The sequence below is a fragment of the Taudactylus pleione genome, unplaced genomic scaffold (genome assembly GCF_031769625.1).
Source record: "Taudactylus pleione unplaced genomic scaffold, aTauple2 ptg000003l, whole genome shotgun sequence".
NCBI lineage: Eukaryota > Metazoa > Chordata > Amphibia > Anura > Myobatrachidae > Taudactylus > Taudactylus pleione.
The window spans coordinates 2,883,645-2,899,385 of NW_028284406.1; the positions used below are offsets into that span (position 1 = coordinate 2,883,645).

At 43.4% G+C, this 15,741-nt stretch overlaps 1 protein-coding gene across 1 annotated transcript in view; it reads right to left on the bottom strand.

Moving 5' to 3' along the window:
- COL27A1 (collagen type XXVII alpha 1 chain) overlaps positions 1 to 15,741 on the bottom strand; it is a 291,443-nt gene that overhangs the window by 20,694 nt on the left and 255,008 nt on the right. The window contains exons 46-48 of the mRNA XM_088465795.1: positions 14,881 to 14,934; positions 12,324 to 12,431; positions 12,119 to 12,226 (exon numbers count right to left, since the gene is read on the bottom strand). Coding sequence (XP_088321921.1) covers positions 12,119 to 12,226; positions 12,324 to 12,431; positions 14,881 to 14,934 — 270 coding nt within the window. The remainder of the gene's footprint in view (positions 1 to 12,118; positions 12,227 to 12,323; positions 12,432 to 14,880; positions 14,935 to 15,741) is intronic.

Here is a 15,741-nt window from a genome sequence, read left to right on the forward strand (position 1 = left end):
AGCAGATTTTATAATTATATTGAACATAAATATAGATGTAGTGGCCAAAGTCTATGCAGGCCAAAGGACTACAACATTAGGAATTAGGTTGAGTGATTCTTTCTAATAATTGCATGTGGCCGAGGCCCAGACCTCCAGGACCCCTGGGGCTGTTCCACTTATCCTGAGTGTTTTATAACAAGTTACCTATCGCATGATTGAGCTGGGTAAGGCCTAGCTCCTATGTAACCTGGATAGCAGGGGCGTATCTTCCTATTGGCCTGGATGGCCCTCGCCAGGGGCGCCGGGGGCGGGGGGCGCCGTTGCCACCCGACATAATTAACAAATGATCACTGGTCTCCTGTTTGCTCTGCACAGTGTGCCACAGACAGCTGTCATTAGTAAATGATCCATGGTCTCCTTCTGTCTCCTCTGCTCTTATCAGTGTCCTCCATTGATAATTAATGTGTATCAGGCTTCTTATATGTCCCTTTATATCAGAAACATTTAAAATTAGAGAGACTAATTTTTTTTTCTCTCTAATATATCTCTTCTCCCACAATACCCACTACATACCAATCACCACTCACTAATTCCCATATGTCAACCTTGCAGGAAAAGAGTGTAAGCACCACATCAACCACAATGCTCTATTCGCAAGGTAATTTGCATATATGCAAATTATCTTGCCCATAATGCACCTTGTTTGTTATTGATGCCCTCTTTTCCTGTGTTGTTGACATATAGAAATTAATAAGCAGTGCTTGCATGTAGTAAGTGTTATAACTGAAAAAATAAATAAAATATATATATATATATTAAAAAAAAGTGTGTGTATATATATATATATATATATATATATATATATATATATATATATATATATATATATATATATATATATATATATATATATATATAGTCTCCCTATTTCTACAGGCGTGTAAGTTGAACTACCCCCAGTGTAAGTACTAATACATTTGTCTTTTCCTCAGTATGGGGAATTGACCATGATCTTTGTAGATTGTGGATACTCAGGTGTCAGGATTAAGATATAATCCTTATGGGCTGTTTTTATTATTGTGTGTGAGATAGCAATGGACCCATGTGGGCGGTTTTAGCACTGAATTATATGGCAGAGTTAAAAAAGCATAATGCAGTGTACAGTGCAATTTGAATATATGTAAATATATATACTATTTCCTAATGCCAAAATACACAGGAAAAGCTTGAAAACATAGCATCAAAAACAAACATGCATTATCGGTAAAATAACCCATAATGCATGTTTGTTTTTGATGCTATGTTTTCAAGCTTTTCCTGTGTATTTTGGCATTAGTAAATAGCGGTAAATAGTGGTTTGCAATAGAGTAATCTGTAAAAGATATATATATATATATATATATTAAAAAGAGAAAAAAAAATATTCTCCCTATTTCTACAGGTGTCTGAATTAAACTACCCCCAGTGTGTGTTATTTTATTTTTTCAAGTAGAAGCAGTCATTGGAGGGGGGCGCCAGTCCCTTAGTTTGCCAGGGGCGCTCAGACCCCAAGATACACCCCTGCTGGATAGTTAATAAGTAAACTTTAGTGAAAAGCACAGAGTTGCAGATTAGGTGCTAAGCTTACAGAAGGGTGCGCACCGCTAGAAATACTTTCTACGGTCGTCTTAATTCGACTCTGAATAACAATGGTCCTGCAATGGGTTAACCAGGAAAGCCCTGAGAGCCACTTGGGACTGTGTGTTCAGACATCTGAAATATGAGCGACAGTAAAATGAGCAGAATGCACGTTTGTCATGTGTCCAATGTCTACGTGTAACACATTACCTGACCTGTGCGGGACGTGAGCGGGATATTAATAGCTCCCATACAGGAGTCCATCATATGACTGGAGGAAGAGAGTGGATAGTGTCTGCTGTTCCCTGTCTATAGTCCCCTATGTGGCCCAGCTGCGTGTGTATATCACAGGTTCTCAAACTCGGTCCTCAGGACCCCAAACGGTGCACGTTTTCCAAGTCTCCTCACAGAATCACAAGTGAAGCAATTAGCAGCACCTGTGGATCTTTTAAAATGTGTCAGTTATGCTGGGCATACACTATGCAATTATCTGTCAGATATCTGTCTGGTTGGAATGAAAACCTGGTAATGCATGGGGAGCAAATGACAATAAAAAATTGCTGCCAAACACTAGAAAATGGACCACATTTTCCTTCCCACCAGACAGATTTGACAGATATCCGACAGGTAATTGTATAGTGTATGTCCAGCATAAGTAATGAATACACATGCACCTGCCTGATGATCTGGAAAACATGCACTGTGTGGGGTCCTGAGGACAGAGTTTGAGAACCACTGATAGATATATAGATAATATATATATACACACACACATAAATACAGTCAGGTGCATAAATATTGGGACATTGACAGAATTTTCAGATTTTGGCCTCTATTCACCACCACTATGGTTTTGAAATGAAACAAACAAGATGTGCTTTAACTGCAGACTTTCAGATTTAATTTGAGGATAATTACATCCAAATCGGGTGAACGGTGTAGGAATTACAACTGTTTCTATATGTGCCTCCCACTTTTTAAGGGGCCAAAAGTAATGGGACTATCAACTCAAAAGCTATTTCATGGACAGGTGTGGGCTATTCCCTCGTTATTTCATTATCAATTAAGCAGGTAAAAGGTCTGGAGTTGATTCTAGGTGTGAAATTTGCATTTGGAATCAGTTGCTGTCGACTCTCAATATGAGATCCAAAGAGCTGTCACTATCAGTGAAGAAAGCCATCATTAGGTTGAAAAATCAAAACAAACCCATCAGAGAGATAGCAAAAACATTAGGTGTGGCCAAATCAACTGTTTGGAACATTCTTAAAAAGAAAGAATGCACCGGAGAGCTCAGCAACACCAAAAGACCCTGAAGACCAAGGAAAACAACTGTGGTGGATGACAGAAGAATTATTTCCCTGGTGAAGAAAAACCCCTTCACAACAGTTGGCCAAATCAAGAACACTCTCCAGGAGGTAGGTGTATATGTGTCAAAGTCAACAATCAAGAGAAGACTTCACAAGAGTGAATATAGAGGGTTCACCACAAGATGTAAACCATTGGTGAACCACAAAAACAGGAAGACCAGATTAGAGTTTGTCAAACAACATCTAAAAAAGCCATTACAGTTCTGGAACAACATCCTATGGACAGATGAGACAAAGATCAACTTGTACCAGAGTGATGGGAAGAGAAGAGTATGGAGAAGGAAAGGAACTGCTCATGATCCAAAACATACCACCTCATCAATGAAGCGTGGTGGTAGTGTCATGGCGTGGACATGTATGGCTGCTAATGGAACTGGTTCCCTTGTATTTATTGATGATGTGACTGCTGACAAAAGCAGCAGAATGAATTCTGACGTGTTTCGGGCAATATTATATGCTCATATTCAGTCAAATGCTTCAGAACTCATTGGACGGCGCTTCATAGTGCAGATGGACAATGACCCGAAGCATACTGCAAAAGCAACCAAAGAGTTTTTTAAGGTTAAAAAGTGGAATGTTATGCAATGGCCAAGTCAATCCCCTGACCTGAATCCGATTGAGCATGCATTTCACTTGATGAAGACAAAACTGAAGGGAAAATGCCCCAAAAACAAGCAGGAACTGAAGACATTTGCAGTGAGGCCTGGCAGAGCATCACCAGGGATGAAACCCAGCGTCTGGTGATGTCTATGTGTTCCAGACTTCAGGCTGTAATTGCCTGCAAAGGATTTGCAACAAAGTATTAAAAAGTGAAAGTTAGATTTAGGATTGTTTAGTTTGTCCCATTACTTTTGGCCCCTTAAAAAGTGGGAGGCACATATAGAAACCGTTGTAATTCCTACACCATTCACCTGATTTGGATGTAATTACCCTCAAATTAAATCTGAAAGTCTACAGTTAAAGCACATCTTGTTTGTTTCATTGCAAAGCCATTGTGGTGGTGAATAGGGGCCAAAATATGAAAATTCTGTCAATGGCCCAATATTTATGCACCTGACTGTATGTATATGCATGTGTGTGTGTGTGTGTGTGTGTGTGTGTGTGTGTGTGTGTGATATATATATATATATATATATATATATATAATATACACACATACAGACTACATGTATAGGAGACATACAACTGCCCCAGTGTGTGAACGCACACTCCAACATAGATATTATTTCAAATGTTTAACATAAGGTTTATTCCACCCAAACCAAAAGATAAAGTTCTAGGTTATTTTTTACCAGTGCTCCACTGACCCAGCTATTTATTGGTTCCCCAGATACATCTTACAGCCCAGAGAGATGGTCTCCCTTCCTGGGAGGGGCGACCCCTTCCCAAAAAAAGTTACAGTCGTAGGAATGGTAAATTCCCATAGGCGGAGCCTTGACAACCCCGTTACTGCAAACAAAGGCCCCGTCTGAGGAGAAAAGAAAATCTCCTCTATGGGATGTTAGGCACATCGGGGCCCCAACAAATCGCCAGGGGCCCGGTAAGTAACATTTCAAATGTTATTTTACCGACAGAATTAGCCTGAGCCATGAGATAAGGTATGAGCAGACACACTTTAATTACATTCAAAAAGACACTATTTGGGAATTTTTTGTATTGTTTTAAAGGCTATTATCGCCACAAAACGCCTACGGAGCTATGAAACTTTTTTCCGTCCTTGAATACATCAGACCCTGGTGAAGGTCAACTAGGTTTAAGAGAATTGAATCAGTCTAAAGCTGGTCACACACGTAAAGATTTTCTGTCCAACCATCCAACTAGTTGATTGGTTGGAATAAAAACCTGGTAAGGAATGAAAGCAAATGACAATCAGCAATTTGCTCCCAAACGCCGGAAAATGGACAAAAACTGTTGTTTGTTAAATGTTTGATCTAAACAATTTGTTCAAACTTGTCTGACGCCATTTTCATCTGTTTTCTGGCATTTAGGAGCAAATTGCTGATCATCAGTTACTCCCATACGTTACCAGATTTTCCTTCCAATCAACTAGTTGGATGGTTGGACAGAAAATCTTTACGTGTACACCCAGCTTTAGGGGTATATTTACTAAAGTGAAAGTTTTTAGAAGTGGAGATGTTGCCCATAGCAACCAATCAGATTCTACTTAACATTTATCTAGCACCTTCTAGAACATAGGTTCTCAAACTCAGTCCTCAGGACCCCAAACAGGTCATGTTTTCCAGATCTCCTCACAGAATCGCAAGTGAAATAATTAGCTCCACCTGTGGATCTTTTAAAATGTGTCAGTGTGTGATGAATACACCTGTGCACCTGCTGGGTCCCCTGGAAAACGTGAACTGTGTGGGGTCCTGAGGACCGAGTTTGAGAACCACTGTTCTAGAAGATAACAGCTAGAATCTGATTGGTTGCTATGGGCAACATCTTCACTTCTAAAACCCCATTTCAGTAAATATACCCCTAAAAGTGGGCCCTTTAGTATTACTATCAACATGTGGCCACCTCTTTGCTATCTAAACATGCCTTTCTGCTCTCACCCAGCTGGAATCTTTGATAACTGGTCCATCTCCCAGAGTAGAGCTCCCCCCATAGGCCAATTGGAAACTACATCCGTACATCCAGTTTAGACTGTACAAGTTGTACTATATTAGATGCATACTTGTGTGTAAATGGTCATATTGCACTTTTGTCCCTATTACAGGTGAAATTGGTACCAGTTTGTCAGCAGAACAAATAAAAAGGCAGAATGCAAAATAGATAGAGATTTTGTAATAAGTTTTGTCGCTACAACCTAGAATTGCGGAGAAGTACTGAGAGGGAGATGTACCAAGGCTTGGAGGGAGATAAAGTGGAGTGAGAAAGTACCAACCAATCGGCTCCTAACTGTCATTTTCCAACATAGAGCCGCATTCAATTTGAGCCGAGCCGCAATACTTTTTCGCCTCCCGGACTTTTCGCCTATTTTGTAGGCGGAAAAGTATTGCGCGAGTGCCCGCTTTACCCCGTATTCAATTTAAAAGTAGGCGAAAATGGCACCCGGCGAAACTTGAACAGGCGGAAAGTACTGTCAGATTTGGGGAAATCAGCCTGACACCCCCCAAATGATGCTCTGACATGGGGGTTAGCTACGGTACACCCCAATGTGGCTTGCTGAAGGTATTTGGTGTTTTTAAACGGGCTCAATAGCTGCTAAATAGCGTTTTTCTATACATGGTGCAGAATAGGATTCAGGAGGATTTTTTCCTGAAAATAACTTATCCCAGCAAATTTGGGGTACTTGAAAATGGGGGTCAGCATATTTAAAGGTTGCTAAAGTGAATTTGTAAAAATCGTGAAAAATCCACCTGCTGCAAACACCTGCAATTAAAAAACACTTGGGGCATACCTGGGGACCCCCCCCCAGGAGTCAAGTTTGCTAGTTTTTAACTTTGTACCCCAACATTTTTTTTGCCTCCTTTTTCAAAGTAATTTTTTGGGGTGTCCTTAAGTGTTTTTTTAACATTTTTTGACACAGTTTACCTTTGGGGGACTGTCTGAAGGCTGCAGGGGGGTTCCCGAAACGTTGCAAAACCCCAATTCTGCACTTTTTTCCGCCTGCTATTTATATGCAAAACTTTTTTGCCTATTACATTGCATTGACTCTCCGCCTAGGCGGGAAGTCTTTCAAAGTGAATACGGGGTAAAACCAAAACAAACGATAATGACGTCATCGGCGAAAAAGTATCGTGGATCTGGACATTTCGCCTCAAATTGAATACGGGCCATAACCTGTATAACAGCTGGGAGCTGATTGGTTCGTACTTTCTCACTCCACTTTATCCCTCTCCGAGACTTAGGACCTCATTCAGAGTCGGTCGAAGAGGCCACACAGTCGTATGCCACCGATGTTCGCTATATTGCGCATGTGTAAAGTTCGCAATGCGCGTGCGCAAACTAGCCGCTACGATCAGAAATTTCTCTCTCCTTGAACACAGCCAGGGCGGTAGTTTGAGTGACAGAATGTACCATTTGTGGGTGGTAATAGGGGAAGGTGCTTGAAAACGGGGGAGTGGAGATCCGAACGCAGGCGTGCCTCATTATGCGAACAGCGTTTTATGGGAGTGCATACGGTTTATGGGAGTGCATAATTAACAAAGTATCGTCATAGCACATGTGACATGGGAGGTTTTTACACTGACATGATCGTAGAGCTTAAGAGAGGGTATGGTCAACCTTGAGCTCTACGACCAGTTCCGATGGTCTCGATTAATCCTTATATGCCCGTAGATGACGTGCAATGCGTACGAGAAGGGGGCTTATTTTTTGGAATTCCGCCCGCATCCTCCCCTTGGTCGGCCAGCTACCGATCCGAACTTAAGGACGCAACTTGCGAGGGAATCATTTGCATATCCGGACCCTTTTCCCATACGGCCGCTTCGACCGACTCTGAATGAGGTCCTTAATCTCTTGCTGAACTACACATGTGGTATGCTCAGCCATGCAGACATAGCACAGAAGGTGGCCAGGCGTATTTACCACGATGTACTGGACTTTGTGCATAATGTAACAGCTATAATATGTGGCATTTTTACAATATGAACTTCAATCAGTATAAATACATCAGTGAGTAAAAATAGATTATTCCTATTTGCATGACACTATAACGTGGCAGACAAAACCTGATGACTAACAGGAAGGGAACTAGCACACAAACTGCGCGGACTTGTCTCAGTCCGCCATACTTATGAAGACAGTAGTGCACATTCTGTATGGTAGTCAGTACAAGCTCCAGTCTCCGCCCTCCAATGGGCTGGCGTGAGATTATTAATGAACATTCATTTATACAGCGCCGCATATTACACAGCGCTTCTTTACTTTCGTGATTTGTAAAAACTTGGGTGCACATAGTTGTTGTTGTGTTTCCCTGATTTTGAGCGCTGCAGGCATCACTGACTAGCTTTGTGCTTCATGATGAAGCCTCTGTGTGTACAGGTCCATGCACTTCCATTATGGCGCTGAAGCATCAGAAAACATTTCTAGTAGCTTTTGTTGGCGCGCATTTAATCCACTTTGATTGTTACATTTAGTTACTTTTATCATTACTCGATATTTAGATATTTTTGAGATCCGCGATGGATCGTAATGACTATTGTATAGTATGTACCCCCCAAACCCACCTATAAGTCATCGTTTGATGAATAGTGTGGTCGCATCGTCCCAATGGATGTTCTGCATGTCACATGCCACGGATGACACAGTGTTGTTACATGTAACGATATATATTGCGATATTGTATGGCGGATGGTTAAGGTACCCAGCTTAAATCAGTCCCCAGATCTCTGGACGCAATATAATACAGAGCTGCCCTCCCCCTCCTTGCCCTAATCTCTGTAAACAATTGGACCTGTGGGGGTGACCCAAATAATCCATGTGTCCCTACTATAGGCAATGTGACTGTATCCTACACTCTGGTTGGTGGATAGCTCCAGTCTTTCACCATTCAGAGCCCGTTGAAATCACAAGTGGCAGGCCAGGATCCTCTGCCTGCGTCATGTGCTGCCCAGCATATCTAAGGAGTGTGAGGCTAAGGCAGTTATCCTGAAAACATGACAACTGTACCGGCCCAAGGTGCCAGCCTGCCCACTGGCCCATCCCAGCCCTGCTGGTGTGTGGGGTGATCGCCCCAATCACATCTGTCCTTGTCCTGAGGGCAGTTTGCCATCTGTGTGGGAAGCCAAAAATAGGTGGTTCCCAAAATCATGTATAGCCTATTTAGGGGGACCTCCCTCCCCACCATCTAGACTCACAGGTTGTGCAGCAATGAATAAAAGAATAGTCTTGTTATAGGTTGTATAATCGCGTGGTTATAAGGCCAGTGAAAGGCTGATTTTAATCACTATAAACTGGTCTGATTATAAAAAACAAAACAAAAAACGTTCCAAGCAAAACTCAATCTCATCTATACTCACACAACCACGTGATCCCCAGACCAACATTGCTGCGACTGGATCATACAGCCCCGATAAGCAGTTCTCCCCATTATAACCTGGCTGGACCAGTATACAATATGTTCACGTAACCTCATGCATCAAACTCCTTTTTCCCTATGGACTGTGAGCTTGTGAGCAGGGCCCTCTAACTTCTGTCTGTCTCGTTGTCAGTTCCTAATTGTAAAGCGCTCTGCAATATGTTGGCGTTATGCAAACTAACCTCCCCCCTCACCCACCCACCCAGCAAATTCTAATACCCAACGAATAAACTGAAGAAGGTGAAGTCTGCAACCATTTATCTTCGGCCAGAACAGACATTCCCAGTCTCTGAGCAGCTGTACACACACCTCCAGCCAGAACAGTCCCAGGGAGAGTACACCACACACACTCGTAGTGGGACAGCTGCAAGATTCGCAATTTACAGCAATACAATATGGAACAGCTTATTCCTTCTCCAAGGGGGAACTGTACATTGTTACTGTAATGATGTATCTATAAAGAATTTAGGAACATTTACAGTCGCAGTTGTACTGTATGGAGATTTTTCTCAGGATTCCCTCCGTCTATCAGATCTGAGCCACTAGAGGGCAGTAGATAATAAGACACCGCGAACCGGACGCCTGAGATTCTTTTGGCATTTTGTAATACCGTAGAGTTCATATGAATCAAATGAATATCTGGCTTACTGCAGGTCACGTGACCTGTGGAGACTGGGCAAAGTGCATTCTGAAAGCCCAGAGGAGCCGATAATGGCTGCTTCACGCTTTAATATGAGTCAGCCTGGCTCCACCTGGACGAGCAGGATAGACATAATAATTCAACTGAACTCATCCCGACTCGGGAAAAGGAGAGTAAATCTTAACATAAAAGTAACAGGATAAACCCACTCAAAGCAACAATGGCCAACGGTCAGGAGCGGGGGAGCCCATCTCTGCAGAGGTATCTGGAAAGCGTATCCTCCGTACAACAGTGGGTTTGGGAAGGTATCTAGGGGCAAGTCAAGGCTATCGACCGCGGCCTTACACAAAGACTGTAACCGAGCTGGCAACTTGGCAGTCATCCTGATCACTTATTTTGCTTATGCTTAAACACCGCGGAAGTCTTCATAACAACCAAAGCAGTCTGAATTTGTTGGGGGTCATGACCTGTAATAGGGCGTAGAAAGTGCCTCAGAGGGATGATCGCCCAAGCCGACTCCAACGCGTGGTGAAGGTATATGCTGAATATCTTGTTCCATTTCATGGAGATGCCTTCACAAGCTGTGTACCATCACACCCGGACAACTCAGCAACAAGTACTGCAATTACATCAAGCCCCTCTGCTACCTCATTACTAACCAGGACCCTCCTCTATAGGTACTTCATCCACATCAGTCATCTCACCCAGGACCTCCCACTATCTGTACTCCATCCACATCAGGCATCTCCGCTACTTCATTACCAACCAGGACCCTCCACTATCTGTACTCCATCCACATCTGGCATCTCCCCTACTTCATTACCAACCAGGACCTTCCACTATCTGTACTCCATCCACATAAGGCATCTCCGCTACTTCATTACCAACCAGGACCTTCCACTATCTGTACTCCATCCACATCAGGCATCTCCGCTACGTCATTACAAACCAGGACCTTCCACTATCTGTACTCCATCCACATCAGTCACCTCAACCAGGACCTTCCACTATCTGTACTCCATCCACTTCAGGCACCTCCACTACTTCATTGCCAACCAGGACCCTCCACTATCTGTACTCCATCCACATCAGGCACCTCTGCTACTTCATTACAAACCAGGACCCCCTCTATCTGTACTCCATCCACATCAGGCATCTCCGCTACTTCATTACCAACCAGGACCTTCCACTATCTGTACTCCATCCACATAAGACACCTCCGCTACTTCATTACCAACCAGGACCTTCCACTATCTGTACTCCATCCACATCAGTCACCTCAACCAGGACCTTCCACTATCTGTACTCCATCCACTTCAGGCACCTCCACTACTTCATTGCCAACCAGGACCCTCCACTATCTGTACTCCATCCACATCAGGCACCTCTGCTACTTCATTACAAACCAGGACCCCCTCTATCTGTACTCCATCCACATCAGGCATCTCCGCTACTTCATTACCAACCAGGACCTTCCACTATCTGTACTCCATCCACATCAGTCATCTCTGCTACGTCATTACTAACCAGGACCCTCCACTATCTGTACTCCATCCACATCAGTCATCTCCGCTACGTCATTACTAACCAGGACCCTCCACTATCTGTACTCCATCCACATCAGGCACCTCCGCTACTTCTATGCCCATCTGACAGCTCTTCTTAATCATAACTAGGCCTCTCCACTACCCCCCCATCCACATTAGATACCCCCACTACCTCTATTTCATACAAATCTAACACCTCCAATACCCATACTCCATTAGTTGTACCTCCTTGTCCAATACCAGAACCATCTGCTGCCTATACACCATCCACATTAAGCAGCTGTACCATATCTACTCCATATCCATTTCATACTTCACCAACCTTTAGTTTATCACCAGCAGACCTCTCCACAAACTGTACTCCTAAAGCACCAGGCACCTCCACTACCGCTACTCCATTCACATCAGTAATCTTCTCTTCCTTTGTTCCATTAACATCAGACCTGTAACCATCAAAGCTGCTCCAGCCAAAACAGATCTGTTTCCATCACCACTAGGACCCTATCCACCATCTCCATGGTCTCTATCCAACCTTCCTCACACACAAAATGCTACTCCAATCTCCCCCATCCATCAACCTCAAATTCCTTCATTACTTCTTCTCCATCCACCACCATTGCCCAAACTCCTTCTACATCAGAAACCTACGACACATATACGAATCCACTATACCTAGGCCAGCTTCAGTTGTAAGAGATCAGGGACGAGCTGCAAATCATTGGTGTCTATAAAAACAACCATATCTCTATCTGAAGGTGGCCATCAGAGCTCTTGCCCATACACTGTTCTACAGATATAAGGAGAGATAATAAATATTGAAGATCGCATGGTATACCAGACACGGAACCAAGCAGGACATGGCATTTCGGAGTTTATCGTACAGCAATTTTGGTGTATAACCAAGTCGATTAAGTTACTGATCTGTGTATGCAGCAATTACCCTGAGTCCTGTTGGTCCCTGAGCCCCAGGTAAGCCTGGCACACCCGTGTTTCCTCGCTTTCCAGACATGCCAGCAGGGCCGATTTCCCCGTCATCTCCTTGCTCTCCCTAGGAACACGTTACATAATCCAGATTAGAAAACAGACAGTATTAATTTGTGGAATTAATACTTCAATGTATATTTCAAAAACAAATTGTAACTCACCTGCAGACCAGTACTGCCATCTCTCCCTGGTATTCCATCAGGTCCTGGGGGTCCCTCGTGGCCTTGTCTTCCTACCACCCCTCGGGGACCAACCATCCCTACTGTCCCCTAGAAATCAAGACATTAAAATGATATAATCAACCTGCAAAATGTTCCATAACCTTTGCCCCTCTCCAAAGTTTGGCTTCTGTTCCACTGATTGCAGACTTCATGCCATAATCTCCTATTCCCAATTTAATACACAAACATTACTAATGTATAATACCCAAGGGCTGTTACTATTTATACAGATATTATTTACAGGAGTACATACATATAGTAAGTTCTTATGTTATTGCTTAAAATCCGTAGACTTCAACACTTCGGTGTTCATTCAATCTTGTGCACTCTTAAGGTATATTAGAGTGCACCTTGGATTTATATACAAAAGCACTATACCTACACCCTACCTATGCTTTATTATGGTCACAGAGTGCCTTGGTCATTTCAAACATCCTTATAATACACCGATCAGCCATATCATTAAAATTGCCTGCCTAATATTGTGTAGATCCTTCCTCGTGACGCCAAAGCAGCTCTGACCTATGAAGGCATGGACTCCACAAGACCTTGAAGGTGTCCTGTGGTATCTGGCACCGAAACGTTAGCGCCAGATCCTTTATCTCCTGTAAGTAGCGAGGTGGGGCCTCTATGGCTTGGACTTGTTTTTCCAGCACATCCCACAGGTGCTCAATCGGATTGACATCTGGGGAATTTGAAGGCAACATCTTCAGCTCTTTTTCATGTTCCTCAAAACCATTCCTGAACAAGTTTTGCAGTGTGACAGGGCGCAATATCTTGCTGAAAGAGGGGTGAAGGGGTGTAACTTGATCTGCAATGTTTAGGTAGGTGGCACATGTCAAAGTAACATCCACATGAATGCCAGGAACCAAGGTCTCCCAGCAGAATATTGCCCGGAGCATCATGTTGCCTCCGCTGGCTTGCCTTCTTCCCAGAGTGCAACCTCGTGCCATCTCTTCCCCGGGTAAACTACGTATGCCACTCTTCTTCCATTGCTCCATGATCCAGTTCTGATGCTCACGTGCCCACTGTCGGCACTTTTGGCGATGATCAGGGGTCAGCATGGGCACTCTGACCTGTCTGCCACTACGCAGCCCCATACGCAACAAGCTGCGATACACTGTGTAGTTCGTACACCTTCCTATCATAGCCAGCAATTTGTGCTACAGTACCTCTGTGGGCTTGGACCAAACAGACTAGCCTTCACAACCCACGCCTATCAATGAGAGGTTGTCCTTCATTGGAGCACTTTTGGTAGGCACTAACCACTGCATACCGGGAACACCCCACAAGATCTGCCGTTTCGGAGATGCTCTGACCCATCACAACTTTGCCCTTGTCAAGGTCACTCAGATCCTTCCACTTGCCCATGTTTCCTTCTTCCAACACATCAACTTCGAGAACTGACTGTACACTTGGTGCCCAATATATCCCACCCCATTGACCGGTTCCAATGTAACGAGATAATCAATGTTATTATCTTAACCTGTCAGTGGCTTTAATGTTATGGCTGATGGGTGTATACAGTAGGAGATGCATTATCCCCCTGTGTCATCTGCTGTCAATTATATCTGTACATTGAGTGAGTCCTGATCTCATCACTTTAATGTTCTTTTTCTGTCATTACCGTGTCTTGTTTTATTACTTTTGTGTTCCCAGTAGTAAAGTGCAACAGAACATGCTGGCACCATATAAGTGACTGGTAATAGATCATTTCGTTGCCCTGCAGGAAAGCGGTCATCTTACTTGTGGTTTTATATGGTCGCCAAACTCTGTGCCGACTTCTGATATCCTTATAAATGACAGTAATATACACCAGGAGGTGAATCATCTCATGTATAACATTATACTAGAATGTAAGCTCTCACGATCAGAGCCCTCTTCTCCCATGGGCTTTTCCTTCCCTTACTATTACTTTCGGCACTTAACCCTCTATGTCTGGCACCGTACTACTTACGTGAAGGTTATGACCACTGTTGAAGCAATGTTTATATACCATGTAAATAAAGGTGCCCATCCACTAGCAGACATGAAAACGACTGCGTGATTACGACATTGTAATCGTGCAGTCGTTTGTCAGTCTGTGATGAGCCTGCACCGAACGAGCAGTCGTTCAGTGCAGGCTCATCAAACATCTGCAAACATGCTCAACCTGATGTTATCGTCAGGTTGACCAGCATGTCTGCACGATGATAGATGTCTAAACGACCAGCCGGCACGCGCATCGCTGGTCGTTTTAGACATTTTTGCAAACGATTGAACGATCGTTATCGTTCAATCGCTCAGCTTAATCGTCTAGTGGATGGGCACCTTTAGTCACTGTTCTCGTTTTGCTCAATTGTTTATGTACTTTGTTAGGTGCTGCAGAACCCTTGTGGCGCCATAGAAATAAGGATAGTACTACTTCTATATCTACTATAGTTATCTTGCGAGTCAATATGAAAGCTACATTTGTCTGTCTAAATTTACACTTTAAAGAAACTAGTTTTGCACTTACAGGCTGCCCACGGGCCCCGGGCTCTCCTGGTTTTCCTGGCTTGCCCTTTAAGCCCTACAAAAAGAAGGAATTAGCTGTAATGTGGAATAATTACACAGCTGGCAAATGTTAAAGTACATTCTTTATGCTGCTACTTTAATATCTCTTTTATGCTCTCTCAACCTCCAGCCAATAATGCAAATCCTTACATATGTAAATCACAGCAATTTTCTGAAATACCAAAGCAGCAAGCTAATCAGTACAAGGGTTTTATTCACATACACTAATATGGATTCTCGGTGCGCCCTGCACAAATACTTAATGCTGAATCTCAGTGTTGTCCAATCTATTGCCTCTAGCCAAGAGGGAAATGCTGCTTTGTGCAACATCCGTCCATTGGACACAGCCTAATTGCAAGCCGACATATCGATCAACCGATTATTTTTCTATAATCCAAGCAGCTTTAACAACAGGCTGACGGATCATGAATGCTGACAACTAAGGACAAAGCACAGCGGTGGATATTGAAGAGTATGCACATAGTCAATAGGTCGACACTATACAGTCAATAGGTCGACAGGGACAATAGGTTGACAGGTAGAGAGGTAAAAATGCTGACATGGAAGTGGTCAACACTTTTTTTTTTAAAAGGGTTAGGCACTTACCGGAGGGTTAGCATTAGGCACTAGGAGGAATGGTTAGGTACTTACCAGAAATTTAGGGTTAGGCACTAAGAGGGACGGTTAGGGTTATGCACTTACCCTGATGGTTACGGTTAGGCACTAAGAGGGACGGTTAGGGTTAGGCACTAGGAGGGACGGTGAGGGTTATGCACTTACCCTGATGGTTACGGTTAGGCACTAAGAGGGACGGTTAGGGTTA